We start from the raw sequence: 17,843 nt of genomic DNA, 5'->3' as shown, positions 1-17,843 counted from the left end.
ATGCGGCAGTCCTGTGGGCGAAAATGCCTTGTTGATGCTAGAGGTCAGAGGAGAATGGGCCGACTGATTCAAGCTGATAGAAGAGCAACTTTGACTGAAATAACCACTCGTTACAACCGAGGTATGCAGCAAAGCATTTGTGAAGCCACAACACGCACAACCCTGAGGCGGATGGGCTACAACTGCAGAAGACCCCACCGGGTACCACTCATCTCCACTACAAATAGGAAAAAGAGGCTACAATTTGCAAGAGCTCACCAAAATTGGACAGTTGAAGACTGGAAAAATGTTGCCTGGTCTGATGAGTCTCGATTTCTGTTGAGACATTCAGATGGTAGAGTCAGAATTTGGCGTAAACAGAATGTGAACATGGATCCATCATGCCTTGTTACCACTGTGCAGGCTGGTGGTGGTGGTGTAATGGTGTGGGGGATGTTTTCTTGGCACACTTTAGGCCCCTTAGTGCCAATTGGGCATCGTTTAAATGCCACGGCCTACCTGAGCATTGTTTCTGACCATGTCCATCCCTTTATGGCCACCATGTACCCATCCTCTGATGGCTACTTCCAGCAGGATAATGCACCATGTCACAAAGCTCGAATCATTTCAAATTGGTTTCTTGAACATGACTATGAGTTCACTGTACTAAAATGGCCCCCCCAGTCACCAGATCTCAACCCAATAGAGCATCTTTGGGATGTGGTGGAACGGGAGCTTCGTGCCCTGGATGTGCATCCCACAAATCTCCATCAACTGCAAGATGCTATCCTATCAATATGGGCCAACATTTCTAAAGAATGCTTTCAGCACCTTGTTGAATCAATGCCATGTAGAATTAAGGCAGTTCTCAAGGCAAAAGGGGGTCAAACACAGTATTAGTATGGTGTTCCTAATAATCCTTTAGGTGAGTGTACAACCACATGGAAGAAGTTGGAGGGAATGGTGTCATTATGAATAACAACCATAGGTACCTGGACTTATTTACTGGACTTCTCGCACCAGTTTAAGGATAGAACAGAGAAAACCCCTTCAACAGTCGTTCTTCTGTACAGTAAAGCTCAAATATTCAAAACTTTAATTGTTTTCAAGCCTCATTCATTTCATTTCTTAACCTAGGTGTAGGAGATTTTAAATATTATGCCTGAAAGACAATAAAGTAAGAAAACAGAGTATGAGAATAGATAAGATTAACAGTGTGTAGGCCTGATCAAAAAATGTGCCCTTTGTGATGTTACAGCTATGACACACCCTGTCACGTGGATTGGTGTACTGTGCTGCTGTTTTATCATTAACAGAGAGAGAAGACCATCTGCTATTGATTTTCTCTGTACACAGAGTGTTCAGGAGTTCTGCCTTAGCTCACTTAAATCTGTTTACAAGGTGGAGATTTCCGCATCACTGAATTCAAATATGTTGCACCACACAAATTAGCGCTTTCGTAGAGATTAAGTGCTACTAAAGATTTACAGCTAGCTAGTAACTGGCAGGTGTAACTGGTGTGTAGCTTATGTTAGCTTGCTAATAGATAACTCAGTCAGATTCAAGAGTAAAAGCGGTTGTATGGAACATGGTCAATACACCTGACCTGGCACTTGGTTAAAGTTGTTTAATAATGATGTAAACTGGGAATATTTGAAAACATCAATTTATTTTAGGAGAAAATTAGCTAGGTTAGCATAATCACATACTTCCCACTCATTTTAAACTACAATGTCAGAAACATACATATTTCTATAGTTAAAACAACGGGATAACTACATTTATAAAGGGCTGGTAGTTAAGTTTAGCATACTGTTTGCACCCCTAAAAACTGTAATTTTTGAAAGTACAACTCAAGTAACTTCCTGTCTACTAGCTGATTGATTCTGACTGGATGGTGATGTCAAAGCTTAATCTGAAAAGTAACGAGTAGCTACAGCTGTTAAACAAGTACAGTGAAAGTGGGGTAAAAAATACAATATTTCCATACGAAAGTAGACCTGTAAACCTAAATAAAGTAGGCTACAAGTATCTTATTATAATGCTATTTTTAGAGAGTGTCAGTTGACCATGTGGAAAGTGTCTTGTGATTGTTCGTGTGCTTTGGCACAGTTGTGCATATTGACATACTGATAATCCATCTCATGTTCTTTGCACATGGTTTACTAACATCTAATATACAGGAAACAGTTTACTGGTCAGAACCAGTAAACTGTTTTCTGTATATTAGCTGTGTTGCCCCAGACACATAAAATAAAATAAAAATTAAAAAAACTCACAAATCGAACAGAAAGGTCATAAACTAGCAAACTATCTGACTCTCTGAAAGAAGGCCATTACAAAAATAGTGAATCATTAATAATACTGACAATAATATACCACCATGCTGTTCTCATACACCTAATCATACCTATGATAAAGGTTCAGTTATCAACTTTTTCAAATGAGGACACATTTAAAGCGATGAGTGCTGTGGTTTCTGCCCTGTGAGTAGGACATTTCTTTTATAAATTAAAAAAAATAATGTTTCAATTAGGTATCAGTATTAATTAATTTTTTTAATTTAATTTGTAAATGTCCACACAGGTATTATTGAGACACAGTAGCCAATACAACTCAACATTAAGCATTAAAAGTTAAAAATATTTAGTTAGATGCACATTCATCTAATTTTAAACTACATATTCGTTGAACACAATTATGCTTCTGATTTACAAAATAATTTTTACATCTTAAAACGATGTGTTGATGATGTCAATGTGTTTTTAATACACAGTTAAAAAAAGATTTTTCTCTGTAAAAACAAAAGATGAAATGTGGAAACATGAGTAAATCTGTCTGTCAAATCAAACCTGCACTCTGCCAAGCAGGTGTTGTGCAGAACTGATCATGACTGACTACAATGACTACATTATCTACTGCAGTGCACAAAGGCCATAGCATCCTCAGGAGTTTTCACAGTTTAACAACAAGGCCTATAAAAGAACCTAACAGCCAAATGACCAAATGCTGCCATAGGTTTGCATTGATCTACTTTGTAATGTACTTTGTTATGAACATCAGTTATGGACTTTTCTCACCATTTGATAACAATTAACCATATTTGGTAAATTGTAAATTTTGATTCATCCTTTTATGTTATCTAAATGGCAGTTTGTTCAAAAATCAAATAGAATATTGCCAGACATATATACTATGTTTTTCTTATTGTTCATAAATCCCATGAAAATACCAAATATACACAATGAAGCATTGATACCACTAACAAGCAATCACAGTGTAGCCAAAGCCTGATTATTCCTCCATGACATAGACCTTTTACCAAGTTCTGTACAGAAGTGCTCGAGATAAATGCTAACATTAGCATGTTAACGTGCTCACAATGACAATGCCAATGTACTCATGTTTATCAGGTTAATGTTCATGATCTTACTTTGAAATGTTAGCATGCTAACGTTTGCTAATTAGCAGTGCCGGGCAATATCACCTTAAATAAATATCACGATTTATTGTTGATTCTTTGTCGTTTACACTGAACAACAAACTGAAAATCATGGATTGAGTAGTTCAGAAAACTTTTAAGTATTTGCTAAAATGGGAGAATCAAACTAAGCTGCTAGCATAGCTAAAACACTAGCCTATTAAAAACACATTAATGAACCACACCGTTGCACTGGGTGACATGTTCCTTCATTACCATGAACAAACGTTTCTTTTTTGTCAATCCCACATGCATCATCCTGCTGCCAGAAATGCTCAGTATTAACCGGCAGCTGAAAATAGTCCCCAGCAAATGCACCATTTCCTTCTGTTTAATGTAATGTTTGCTAAAAACTACAGTGCCCAGATGCTTTAAGAAATTACTAAGCCTTTTCAAAAATGCAACTATATTATATTTTTTATATATTTGTGAACTAAAAATTGAAAACTGGACTGAATTGTTTTAAGATTTATGTCTTCAAAAGGCTTGAGGTTGAAAGCCAAAGACAGAGTATGGAAGGTCAAAAAGTATTGAGAGATGAACAAATGCACTGTTGGTTTTGGTATATCGATGGGATTTGTTGACAATAACAAAAAATAATAATATTGCCAGTCTTATTATTTAAAGGCCACATCAGTTAACACCATACAGCTGAAAGACCAACACTTTCCTGCATGTGTTACTTTTTTTGTCTGGCTCTTGATACGCTGAGAGTTGAAATTCTCTCAAAAACAATACTCCATCTCAGACTAAAGGATCTGAGTAATAACATGAATATTATGGAAATTAGAGAGTTTGCCTAAATTTGTTTGGTTTTTGTGCCATGACCAGTGCATTTCTTTGCATCATTCACACATAGTCACACACATATATATATGTACATGTGTACTGTTAATATGTATATATAATCTCAAAGCTAGGTCATTTTCAGAATCTTTAGCTCTATCTTTATCTCATTTTCCACCTCCTTCTCTGCACTCATTGCAGGGTTATCATAAACCTCTGTGTGTGGTTTCTTGTTCTTCTCCACGGATGCTTTCTCACGGTGTTCTTCAACATAAGCAGAAACCTGGCAGCATTTGCAGCAGCAACAGCATTTGGCAGTAATCACACCAACCACTTTGTCCCAGGGAGCCAGAGAGTGGGCCCATAGAGGGAGGAAGTCCCAGGATCGCAGTGCTGCAGGCAGGCACCTGGGTTTCCGTTTCTGCAGGATGTTGATCACAATGATGATGATCAACATGAGGACCAGAGGTGCAGCCACGCCTACCAGTACCTGCCAGCCAGCCAGCGACAGGCTGAAGACGAACAAAGGTAAAATGAAGAAGCAGCTGATGATGTAGACAGCAGCAAACCAGCGGTAGGAGGCGGTGATGTTGCCCATGGATTTAGCCAACCGGATAGGTAAGCGAGTCAAGGGAATTGGATACCACAGGATGATGCCAGAGACGTTGAACATGAGGTGCACAAGGGCAATCTAGAGTAACCATCAACAAACCTTAATAATATGTATCATACATTATTTAATTTAATATAGCATTTTTGTAATTCTTCACTTCACAGGTTTGTAATTTTCTAATAATTCCCTATAAAGTCCAGGAAAGAGCTATGGAATATGTATGCTATATTTGGTATTAAATAAATATTTATAGGTAAAACTGAGACAGCATTTCATTGATACACTTCCAACAATTTATTCATCATTTACAGTGTATTTGTAAGAATGAAAATCATGGCCAAAAGTCTCAAATAAAAAATCATAAATTATCTTTTCTTCATTCTTTAAAGGAACTTTCTCTTTTCCCTATATTTCATCCCAAATTAAAAAAAGAACCCCCTTTTCCTGTTTAACTAATAAATTAAAGTTACAATAAATACCATCTGAATTTTACAAATATTATTGATATCCCTATGGATCATGATAATCCCTACGAGTCACGTTTGCACAATTTAAACAGTATCATTTGGATTTTGGTAGTTCCAAAATGTCAAAGCAAACATTATAAATATGTTGAATAATGAAAGCTAATATTTTCAAATATATATATTTTGAATGATATTTACACAAATATACGCCAGGGGAAAAAAAGGCTTCCTCTAACCTATAGATCTGATTTCCCTGGCAATTAAAAAGACTAATAAAGAAAAAAGAAATAAATAAGTCTGTCCATTCTAAATGTATGTATGTGTTTTGTGTGAATTACTGACCTGTAGAGCATTGGCCAGTGTGTCTCCAGGACTAGCCATAGCTGCAAGGATGGCTGTGGTTGTTGTGCCAATATTTGAACCCAGAGACAATGGGTATGCTCTTTCTATGCTGATGACACCAATACCTATTCAAATAAACAAGACACTGGTTAAATTCCACATTTTCACACCATCTCTCCAAGAACCATCCCTTAAAGTGTCCTTCCTGTTTTACGAGGAAATAAGTTACATTTATTTGCTAATTAGGGATAAAAGACAATAAGAAAAGGACAATAAGCAACCTATGAATATTCAACATATTTTTGTGAAATAGACAGTGTTTGTACACAGTTTTACTGCCTAAGATGTCACAAAGAGTGAGAAGAATATGGAAACATTAAGACAAGCTGAATCAGATTGTCTATCTGTGGGAATTTCAAGTGCAAAATGGTACATAGATTTTTTTGATGAATGAAATGGATAGATGGACGGATGGATGGATGACCTCACCAACAAGTGGAGTAATAGCAGAAGTGAAAACAGAACTGCTCTGCACAATGAAGGTCATTCCAGCTCCGACTAAAAGGGCAATGTAACCAGTGACCCAACCAAATGGAAAAGGGAAATCTACACACACAAACAGACACACAACATTCAAGTATTAACCATTGCAACTACTTTCACAATTTATCGCCCTTGAACATACAGTGTGGGGCTCTGCTCACCAGTGTTAAGGATCTTCTTGATGACTCCAGCCACCTGTCCCTTCAGCATGGAGTTGAGCAGCTTGACGATCAGGATCAGGCAGGAGCAGAGCACCAGCAAAGAGAGAGCCAGCAAGATCAGACCCACTGCCAGGTCTGGCAGATTCACATCCACAAAGAGATGCTCACCTGCGGACACAAAAAAAACGCACTCATGAAAGGTCTGCAGAAATGAAACAGTATGGAAACGAGCAGATGATGACTTGTATCCTCCTTGTTTCAAAGCTGCACCTTGGCCACAAGCTGAAAAACATGTACTCATATTATCACTTTAAAAAATAATATGGTTGGTTATGGCTTCTGCTGTTGGAAATGGGGTCAATAAATGTGCAGCCTGTCAAACCCAAAACATTGAACTAAAAGACAATAAAACACTCCATCAAGGCAAGGACAATGTTACTGTGTTACTGCATGGTTAAGTAGTTGCTTAGTAAATTTAAACACTTTTGTCATACCATGTGACATGAGGTCATGTATACCATGATGACAATATAATACATTTAAGTATTGTACAGATTACAGTTTTTGCAGTTTACACTGGCAAAAATAGAAGGAGTATACAGTCTGTGAATGCTGGTCTTACATTTCTGGACATTGTATGTTTCAGTAATGTTCTTCTGTGTGAAGGTGTAGTTGCCATCAACCCAGCAGAGAGAAGGAGATGTGCAGTTCTCTGGACCAGGAACTGTAACATTCATTAAGGTCTGAAACACAATGGCAGTTTGACAAAATATATTTTAATCTGAATGTTTTTGAATATTTGGTGCATAGCTGACATGTTTTGGTCTTACTGTGTTTGTGAAGGTTTGGCACCATATTTTGATGAGACTCTTATTCCTGGCTTCTGGATGTCCGGTGGCAATCTCAGTAATAACAGACTCATCCAACTAAGTCAAAGGTAAAGAGAAAGAACATTCTGTAATGAACACCCATGACAAAGATAAGACTAACAATTGTAAAGTAACTTCTGTTTCAACCCGACTACTGTTACAGTATTCACATTTATCTGGGGCCGGTTTCACAAAGCTATTTTAGCTTTTTAACATTTTACCATGCAAGTTAGACTGTTTCACAAAAATAAAGACTGACTAGGGCCTGTGTCCACCAAAGCGTTTTTTGCCAGCTGAAAACACTACCTGCTGTTCTGAAAACGCCTAGCTGGGAGCGCTAGGGTGCGTTTTGGAGGCGCAGTGTTTTTTTGAGACGCTGTGGTTGCTATGATACATAATTTCCTAGGAGGTGATGTGCTGCAAGTAGGGTAGCCTACTTAATTTTACTGAATATAAAAATGTCACCACAAAGTACGTAGGCCTACTTGCTCTGGCCTTTGCTCTGCATGAAGAGAAGGCTGAAACATGAGAGCATAGACTGTCCGTACGTGGGTTCATGAGATTTTGCGGGCGAGTAGGCACATCCTTTCGTTCAAGATCGGATGTGCTCGGTGCAGTGTTTCTCCCGCCCCTCCTGCACTGTGATTGGACGGCTGGGTAAAAAGTGACAGTGACGAGCGCAGCGTTTTTCCCCAAAGGTGAACATTTTTCTATGAGAGGCCGATTAGGGTGAAAACATTAAAAAACAGACACAGGCACAGTGAAAACTGTCACACACGCACTGACAATGTGTGCATATACACTGAAATACAGGGGTATCTGAGTGTGTGCGTGTAAAATTATTTTAGTGCACCCGCAAGCTGTTGTAGTGTAAGAGGAAGCCTTAGATTCCTGTCCTAACTTTCAAAATAAAAGCATAGCCAACATGATGAAACATGGATTTCAGTGCGAGTGGTATTCCTTGTTCAGAGAGATTGTTTATTTAAGAAATTATATGAACAGTTAATCATTTATTAGGAGTAAATGATTAAACGCAACTTGCCATTACTACAGCTGTATGAACCCAAAGTAAACTGCTGTGATTAAATAGCAATAGACGGATCAAACTGATGCCGAAATAACTACAATATGATGCAGTTTTGTTAAACATATGAATTCATGCTTTGTCAGGTCTGCCAGCAAGACAGCAGGACAACAACTTCTAAAATGTTTGTTTTCTGAATGGAGTTCAGCTCGATCAGGGCTATGCTATGCTAACTTGGTCACAGTAAAAGTACAATGATAGCTGGAATAAAGTTACATACACATGTTTTCTGAACTCACCAGGTAGTTTAACCTCCTCGCTTTCTTTTCTCCCAGCAATGTCCAGTTATTTCCGGTTTTTATATAAATATGAAGTAGTGCCAAACGACGCTAACAACACTGGAACCGGATGTGCACGGAATCTAGCTGCTGAGAAGCTCGAGTGAAGATAAATCAACGTTGTAATCCGAAAAACTAAAGTAAAAAGCTAATTTTATAAAAGCAGTTTACTCCGAGCTCCTCCCTCGAGCAAACGGCGTAATAGCGAGCAAAGTCCAGTCCGACCACGGGTGTTTATTTGTCCGAAGCTGGAGCGCTGCTCCCTGCTCCTCTAGCCCAATAGCAGCTCTCAGGCGGCCTGCAGATTTTCAATCGCCCGCTCTGCCTGGCCCTCTCCACACAACGCTCTGAAGCTGTCGATGACGTACGGACAATCTCAACGTTGATAGGCTATCGCAACATAGCGTCGTGCGAATGTCTCGCTTGAGTTGAAAATATTCAACTTCGCTTCGCGTCGCCGGGACCGCCCCCTTCGCGTCGCTTCGTACGCCCGACAGGAAATCGCGGCTCTAGCCATCTTTGCATTGACTTTGTATGTAAACTCACGGCCCCGAACGCTCACTTCGCTTTTGGTCTGAAAGCACCATAAGATTCCATGGTAACCACCAGTAACAATCAGTTAGCTACATTACAAACAGCCCCAAAAAAAACGGAAAATGGCTCATGATTTGTGGTTTGTTGATGATATTATGGAGAGCGCTATGAGAAGGGAATACGTTTTTAGTGACGGCAGTAACCTAATGGAAATATACAGCAATGAGGACTTTATCGGTCGGTTTCGTTAACCCAAGGAAGCTATCCTGAGTCTGACAGATGAATTAGCTGAAGTACTGATCCCTGCCTCCTCCTGTTTTAGGATATTTCCTCTTAAATATTTATTTTTTGGCATCTTGTACCATGTTCTTGGATCTTTTCTGTATATCTTTGACGCTGCGCTCAATGGTAGGGTTAACGCTGTTTACTTTCATCACAATTTTTTTATTCCAAATCAAGCATTTATTTTTGTTACTACATTCTCCACTAACTTTTCCAAGAAAATGTCCTTATAACTATTATACTGCTTCAACAAACACATATTTTCCATTGGGGTAAACTGCACTGAATGGTTGGATGCCCCTACTCTATCCACTATTGTTTTTGTTTTGAAAAGTGTCTTATTTTACCCAGAAATCATTGCAGTGTAGTCCTACTTAAGATAGGCTAGTCATTGTCTTTAGTGCTTTGTGCTACGGTCTGATTTAGATGTCTATCTGAAGTCTGACTATCTACTATAGCTAAGCCATAGTCAAAGTCTATCTTTCTGAAACCGGCCCCTGTCTCAGCTCAGGGACAAACTAAAGAATGTGACAGTTAAGGCAGCCAAAAAGACAGACACTGATCTTACCAGAAGTAGGCCTAGTCATTTCATACACTTGCTGGTGAGACAACAGACTCATTCCTGAAGCTAAATGACTATCACAGCCAAAAGGTCTGTGCTTTTTGTACTGGACTCAGCATCATGTTCATTTTGTAGGCTATCCTGATCTGTCCTAAAAGCATATAAAATACAATTTATAATCATCTGAAAGTGAAAGGTTAGAGGTTTGATTCAGGCATAAGGTGAGACATATCCACTGACTGCATTGCAAACTGAGGCTCATTACAACAACATTACCGCTTATTGTAATGCACTCTTGATAGTATGTGTCAGCTAGGTTTAAAATTATAATGGTGTTAAGATTAAGTCTTTTAGATATTTGTAACAATTAATTAATGATGTTAAAAGGTACAATGTGTAAAACATGATCAGCAGAATGTGAAAAAGAAATCCATGATCCTTTTAACTTCACTGTTGCAGAGGAAGTAATGCCCCTCTAATCCAGGAGGACATAAAAAGTTTAATTTATGAGGTTATTATAAAGATAAGCCATAATATTACATGTGATTAGAAAAAAGCGCAAGTGGCAAGGAATTACACATTGCACCTTTAGAGGTACCCTATGGAGTAATGTTTACTCTGGAAATCTATGATGTAGCCTACATTACTTCATAGTGCTGCTGGTGGTCAAAGACTATAAGCTTTAATGGCTTTAATGTCCCAATGTCCTAACAACAAATCTTCAGATTTGAACAATAAAAATTGCCTAAGTAACAACAACATCATCAGAAATTACATTATACCTGTATAATTGACTCCGTTAGGACATCAGTGATCACATTTAACAGGTCTGGGGCCTCTCCACTCTGAATTTTAAAGGAGTCGATGATGAGCTTGGTGACTACATACATATAACCAGTGGCAACCTCAAGAGGCAGCAGCACCAACACAGAGAGCCAGTTGAAGAAGTCGTGCACTGTGGCGCCTGCAAAAGCCCTGCATTCATTGTGAAAGAAGGCAGATAAATGCAAAGCAAAACGACCTTTGATCTTTCTAATGGGAGCTATAAATTACAGACAGAAAACGAGTGGAAGGAAACTACCCATCAAATAGAAAATGATTACCTGCGAAAGGTGCTGCGGTCAGCAGCCTGCGTCATGGCGACTAGTGTGTTGGTGACAGAGGTGCCGATGTTGGTGCCCATGATGATAGGAACAGCCACCTGGACTGTTAGCACTGCCAAAGCACACAGATCTCCTTTATCATCAGTCCTCCCTCACTTCCACACATCCAGCATCATCAGTATTTAAACATATGCATTCTGTGTATAGATTTGTGTCTGTGTGTATTCGTGTACTCACGTCCAGAGGAGACCATGCTGACAACTATGGAGGAGGAAGTGGACGAGCTCTGGACCAGCAGGGTGACAAGCACACCAATGACCAGACCAGCTAGAGGGTTGGACAAAACTGTGTTGTCCTGAAATATGTCACCGGCAGTTTTACCTGGACAAGATGAACAAAGCAGCATGGACATTTAAAAAAATATATTTTTTGGATAGTGATTGGATATAATATAAATCATACTGCATGTTTAGTGGTTGAGACAATGCAGCTGCATATTAATACCATGTTATGGGCCTTTTTGAGAGCAGACTTTTTGATGTGTCAGCTGGAAAAACACGTGTGTAAATAATAACATTAATGATGTCTAAATTCCATTTAGCTGCTTCAGTTTCAGGACCGTGCTATTGTGCATGCTGGTGCTCACGGCACTTGCACAAAATAAAGCCATCATTGAAGTTATTAGAAACACTTGTGCTTTTCCACGACAAGGCCTGTGAAAAATGCCGATAACATGTGAGTTTATGGGTGGTCATAACACCCACACATGGCTTCAGAAAAGTGGGGGTGTGTTTACCTCCAACAAGCTGGAAAGCTGAGCTGAGGATGTCAAGAGAGCAGATGAACATGTAAAGGAAACCCAGCAGCAGGATCAACTTCCCCACTGACACCAACACCCTCAACACCTTCCCATTGGTATCCAGAGCTAATAAAGAGATGATAAATTCATTGGATTAAACACGGAAAACATTATTTTTTATTTAAAGATTTATCCAGTTTTTCTTTTATGTGCCCTTTTCACCACAGACATTTTCACTTGTCACAACAGGAAATAAACATTTGTAAAAAATACCAAAAATGGATTACAGCCCTTATTTACTATCATTAATCACACCAGTGGTTTCCTGCTATGACATGCCAAAAAATCGGCTGTGGGAAAGGCTTATTGCACAGTCCACAGAGTTGAGAATTATAGGAAATATGATAAAAGAGAGTAGAACCCAGGATGCCCCCAGACTTTTAAAAACATTTCATAAATAAATAGTAATGCATTCACATTGGATGACTCCATTTTGTAGTAAACTGCAGAAACAATATTTACTTTCAGAGTTGTTGCCTTTATTCAACAGTCATCCAGTATGTTGGCACACACTCAGCTGACTGTCTGGCCACTGTCTGGATCATGTCCATTATTATTTATGAACTCTATGCTTTCTAAAAAATCAGATAACTGAATGACAGAACACTGATTTCATTTATTGTCTGTTTAATGAGGCAATGTTGTCTTAGAAGTTCAGCCAACAGCAGTGCTTATAAAAATTATTAACTGCCTTTGAAATTTGAATCAAAATATATGTAGTGTTGCTTTTTTCACGTTTGCATAAGTATTCACGTCCCTTTAATAGAACACAACTAAAAACAAATTGGCTCTAGAAGTCACGTAATTAATTTATTTGAAATCATCTGTGTTAAGGGGTTTCAATGATTGTAGAATAAATACACATGTACCTGGAAGGTCCATTAAGACAAAGGACACAGGATCTACAGTAGATGTAGTACATGTAATCCATCAGTAGTAGCACACATGTTCCTTTATAAATAAAAGGATAAGACATTATTGTACTTGTCTTAGTAATAATGTTATAATACAAGTCTTCACCTGACCAAGGGACCCCTGTGTCCTTTAGCTCTGGCATGTCCCATGGGTCTGCATCCTCCGGTTCCTCCTCAATCAAAGCCAGAACGGAGTGTGCAGGGCTCACTTTGACCTCTAAGGCAGACAAAAAGCTGAATGCATTTACTGTCCTTTTTGTACACCTATATACATTACATTTAACTGCTGTATAGCCGTCTGTTGTATTTCACACAACTTGAAGAATACCTGTGCTTTTATTTCCATTGGGGTCTTCCCTGCAGTTGTTTTGAGCAGCCATTTGCTGTAAAGGAAAAAAGAGGGAAAAAGATAAAATATTTATTGTGAAAATGTTGGCTTTGTAAATTTCATTTTGCAGGAACTGCATGTAAGTAAAGGTCTTGAGATGAGGCGTCAGTGTTTTCAAATGGTGAGTTTATAAAGAGATTACACATAAATCAAATATGCTAGCCTGTAACATACTGGTGGTTGGCATCATATCAAGTCAACAGAACTCCTCAGTCATTTGTGAATAATCCCTTGTTAACTGTTGACCAACTTAAAGTATGTAGAAACAAAATCATCATTACAGTTTGATTATCGAGGCATTACGTTCAGAAATATCACACATAAACACACACACACACGCACACACACATACACACTTTCTCGCACATGCCAGGGTATTGATCTTATCGTCACATGGTCTAACTGCAGTAAAATTCCATTCACACAGTATGACACCGAAAGAAATCTACCAGCTTATAAAGGAGTGTTACACTTTCACTGAGTTACGTTTAATCAGTTTGCTGTTTTAATGTATTCATTGACTACTGATAATATGTAAAGTGTACAAATATAACAGTATATCATGTTATTCTCCTTTAATGCATAATTAAGCCCTGTTTCTATAATTAGTAAGGTCTATAACACTGCGTGATTTTTATAAAACATTAATTTAATTTAATTTGCTGAGTTTCAGTGGTCGTTGCCAAGCTAAATTTCCAAAACCATAAAGATACCTTCTTATGCTACTATAATAGTAGTATAATATGTTACCATCATAATATAATCAACACAAATAGCAATCATATACATATCTTAGTACAGTGAAGCACAAACAATGAGCTGTGTATATTTGTAAGTAGTAATAATCATTTTTCAGATAGTAGTAATAAGCTTAATTATACTAATAATAAAATGGTGACTTGTACCCTTGAGGTATATGGGTTTTTAATTTTATCAAACTTAAAAAGTATTAAATTGATATTGAAAAGTTCTGTGCACATTGATAGAAACCATGCTTGTTCTCACCTGCGGCGGGTGTAATGAGTCCATGCTTCGTGTGTGCTGAGCTCACCTGGGCTTCAGTTTTCAAAAACGCTGCCTCCACACAGGTAGAGTGGAAGGGTGGGGGTGGGGTCCGTGGAGGGTAGCAGAGAGTGTGATGTGCAGCGGTCACATCACCCAGAACACGTCCATCTCATAGATAAGCTGAACACACCTTTCAAACCTTGATTAGTCTTACCTGAAACTGCTGTAATCACTCTGCAAGTTGTGTCACAATCCAACTCACATGGTAGATAAGTCTTGAGCCGGCGTTGTCTACCTTGACCTGCACCTAACACCTGCTGTTATTAATCTGTATACTGTATCTGTATGTTATTAATCTGTTATTAATCTAAATACCTTACTGGTTTTACGCCCAACATTTTCAAGACATTCTGCTGTTTGTTTGTCCGATTTGCAAATGTGTCCATCCATTTAAAATAGAAAGATGAGAAATAATCACCTGTACCTCTTATCAAACTCTCTAACTGCTCTGTTACATCTGCATTGCACAGCCCTCAGAAGGATCATAGCTCCAGCTGGTGGACCCTGATTAACCATCGGATTGGAGTGACAGATAGAATGGCTCCCCTGGCAATGGTTTATCCCACTAACAGATAGATCACATGGGGGTGGGGGGGTTGCAGGATGTGCACTGTGTCATACCATTTACACTGTGTATGTGGGTATGTTCTATTTTCGGTACACAATGAGGTTTTTGTGGCAAGCTATTGATTCTCTTAATACTGCTACCCCATTGTTCAATACTTCAAAATATCAATGAACTAAGTTTAGGCCTATAAAACCGTTGATGATAGCTGAGAGAACTTAGAGGAGAGAAAGTCAGCCCAGGCCACACCGATACTTTGAATTTCCATGGAGGCTGTGACCTGAAAATGTTAGGTGAGGTCAGGAGAGGACTTCCGTTTGACAGCCTCTTTCTCTTTTACAACTGAATGCAAGTTTTATTCAAAGTGCCTTTCCATGTCCTAACAAAACACATCCATGCTTGATTTCTACCTTCATGAAGGTTATAATGTTTAGTCTTTATTGAAACTGTTTAAGAGAGGTGTTCACTTTCAACTTTATGGACATTTTGATGGCTGTCTTTTGTGGTGTTGTTGAATTGTATCACGTAATCCAGAGAGGTGTTTCTGTTATTTAACCCTTACTAATTTGGTAGATAGATAGATAGATAGATAGATAGATAGATAGATAGATAGATAGATAGATAGATAGATACTTTATTTATCCCAGGGGAAATTCAAGTATCCAGTAGCATACGAAATATACATACATTAAACATACATTAAACCTATATTAAAATTAAAATTAAATAAAAATAACTTATAACACCGTAGCCACAGTAAACAGTGCAAAAACAGTAAACAGTGCAAATGGAGTGCAGATGGAAGTAAAGAGTACAGATGGAGGTAGAAATTATTCTTCTATTCTTCTTATTATTCTATGTCTATTGTCCTCCCTGCCATGACTAGGAGCTGTTGTACAGTTTGATGGCCAGGGGGACGAAAGAGTTTTTAAGTCTGTTGGTGGAGCTCGGCTGGGACAGCAGTCTGCCACTGAACACACTCCTCTGCCCAATGAAGGTGTTGTGCAGAGAGTGGTGGGCGTTGTCCAGTATGAACAGCAGTTTGTCCAGGGTCCTTCTTTCTGCCACTTTCACCAGAGAGTCCAGTTCTGAGCCCACCACTGGGCCAGCTCTCCTCACCAGTCTGTCCAGTTGACCGGCGTCTCTCTTCTTGCTGCTTCCTCCCTAGCAAACTACAGCATAAAAGAGGACGCTGGCCACCACAGACTGGTAAAACATCTCCAGCAGTTTATTTTGCAGATGTTGAAGGACCCCAGCCTTCTCAGGAAGTACATACAGCTCTGCCCTTTCCTGTGGAGAGTGTCCATATTTGCTGTCCAGTACAGCTTGTCATCAGCCCCAGATATTTGTAAGTCCTGACCACCTCCACATCGACCCCCTCAATGGACACAGGCTGAAGATGTGGTTTCTTCCTTCTGAAGTCCACCACCATCTCCTTGGTCTTGGAGATGTTCAGCTGCAGATGGTTGGTCCTGCACCACCTCACGAAGTCCTCTACCAGGCTCCTGTACTCCCCCTCCTGTCCATCCTTGATACAGCCAACTATCACGTGCATGTGGCAGAGCCCGGTGTTATACTGGAAGTCAGATATAAATGGGTGGACAAAATAATAGAAACATCTGTCAGTAGAATTCAGTAGAATGTAACAGCGCCACAAACAACAGCCTCCAATATGTCCATGCAGGTAAATTAAAACCTCTCTGAAAGAGTTTCAATAAAAACTGAACATTATAACCTTCATGGAGTTAGCCTTTATTGCAGGACTGTTTGTATTAGGCTCCATTCATTTGAGCTAGGGGTATGAAATAAACTGGCAACTGAGTTCATGTTTGTTTGTTTATTTATTGGGGCAGTGCACATAAAGAAAAACTGATATTTTGAAAACACCAACGAAAATGTGCCAGGGTTAGCTGAGCAGGTCATTTGCAGCCATGACCAAACATGTCATACCAGAGGCATACTTGGGTGTCCCAAGTGCCCATCTGGTTAGCTCAAGTGGCCCCACGGTGACCCAAATGACACCTAAGGGCCCCTAGTGATCTTCACAGGTGCCCTTCTGCAGCCCAATGTAGCCAAGTACCCTGATGGACCAAAGTGTCCTGACGCTCTGGTGTGACCGTAGGTTCACATAAACTAACCATAACCCTACTCTGTCACAAACACCAGCACAGATCAGACACTTCCTGTCATGTCAAGCTGCCAGTAAAACTGAATGGATAACTGGGGCAACAAAGAAAAAGTCTAGCCTATCTAAAATAGAAATCTATTTTTAGTTTTATCGACAAATGTTAGCCTATTGATTGTGATCTAGTCTCTCTTCTCCCCTCTTTCTCTTCCTTTCCAGACCTGCTCTGGATTAACACATGTACTCTATTTTGAAACTGAAAAACTGTATAACTGTATAGCAGCAAAGACTGTTTTTCTTTATGCAACTATATACAGTGGGTACGGAAAGTATTCAGACCCCTTTAAATTTTTCACTCTTTGTTTCATTGCAGCCATTTTCCAAAAATCAAAAAAGTTCATTTTATTTCTCAGTAATGTACACTCAGCATCCCATCTTGACAGAAAAAAACAGAAATGTAGAAACTTTTGCAAATTTATTAAAAAAGAAAAACTGAAATATCACATGGTCATAAGTATTCAGACCCTTTGCCGTGACACTCAGTATTTAGTAGAAGCACCCTTTTGATCTAATACAGCCATGAGTCGTTTTGGGAAAGATGCAACAAGTTTTTCACATCTGGATTTGGGTATCCTCTGCCATTCCTCCTTGCAGATCCTCTCCAGTTCTGTCAGGTTGGATGGTAAAGCTGGTGGACAGCCATTTTCAGGTCTCTCCAGAGATGCTCAATTGGGTTTAAGTCAGGGCTCTGGCTGGGCCATTCAAGAACAGCCACGGAGTTGTTGTGAAGCCACTCCTTCGTTATTTTAGCGGTGTGCTTAGGGTCATTGTCTTGTTGGAAGG

The 17,843-nt window shown here is 39.1% G+C and overlaps 1 protein-coding gene across 1 annotated transcript; it reads right to left on the bottom strand.

The window, feature by feature from the left end:
* Nucleotides 1-2,722: 2,722 nt before the first annotated feature.
* On the bottom strand, nt 2,723-14,274 carry LOC123969700 (sodium-dependent phosphate transport protein 2B-like). The gene is made up of 13 exons (XM_046047320.1): nt 14,251-14,274; nt 13,186-13,240; nt 12,964-13,074; nt 11,881-12,009; nt 11,322-11,465; nt 11,085-11,196; nt 10,764-10,956; nt 7,203-7,298; nt 6,995-7,115; nt 6,373-6,540; nt 6,158-6,274; nt 5,669-5,793; nt 2,723-4,937 (listed from the first exon to the last, which is right to left on the bottom strand). The coding sequence occupies exons 1-13, from the start codon at nt 14,272-14,274 to the stop codon at nt 4,377-4,379; spliced, it is 1,956 nt and encodes a 651-aa protein (XP_045903276.1). The 3' UTR covers nt 2,723-4,376.
* Between the last annotated feature and the right edge of the window lie 3,569 nt (nt 14,275-17,843).

This window comes from Micropterus dolomieu, linkage group LG04 (genome assembly GCF_021292245.1).
Source record: "Micropterus dolomieu isolate WLL.071019.BEF.003 ecotype Adirondacks linkage group LG04, ASM2129224v1, whole genome shotgun sequence".
In the NCBI taxonomy this organism is placed as follows: Eukaryota; Metazoa; Chordata; class Actinopteri; order Centrarchiformes; family Centrarchidae; genus Micropterus; species Micropterus dolomieu.
Note: the sequence above shows the minus strand (reverse complement) of the source record. Positions and strands in the feature narration are given on the sequence as shown.

What these genes read in the sequence shown, in the direction of transcription:
- LOC123969700 (XM_046047320.1), bottom strand. Translation starts at nt 14,274, where the DNA reads ATGGACTCATTACACCCGCCGCAG. An exon ending in AGCTTTCCAGCTTGTTGGAG is followed by an intron (nt 11,466 to 11,880) that starts GTAAACACACCC and finishes CATCTTGTCCAG; the next exon opens with GTAAAACTGCCGGTGACATA. An exon ending in TGCTATTACTCCACTTGTTG is followed by an intron (nt 5,794 to 6,157) that starts GTGAGGTCATCC and finishes TTATTTGAATAG; the next exon opens with GTATTGGTGTCATCAGCATA.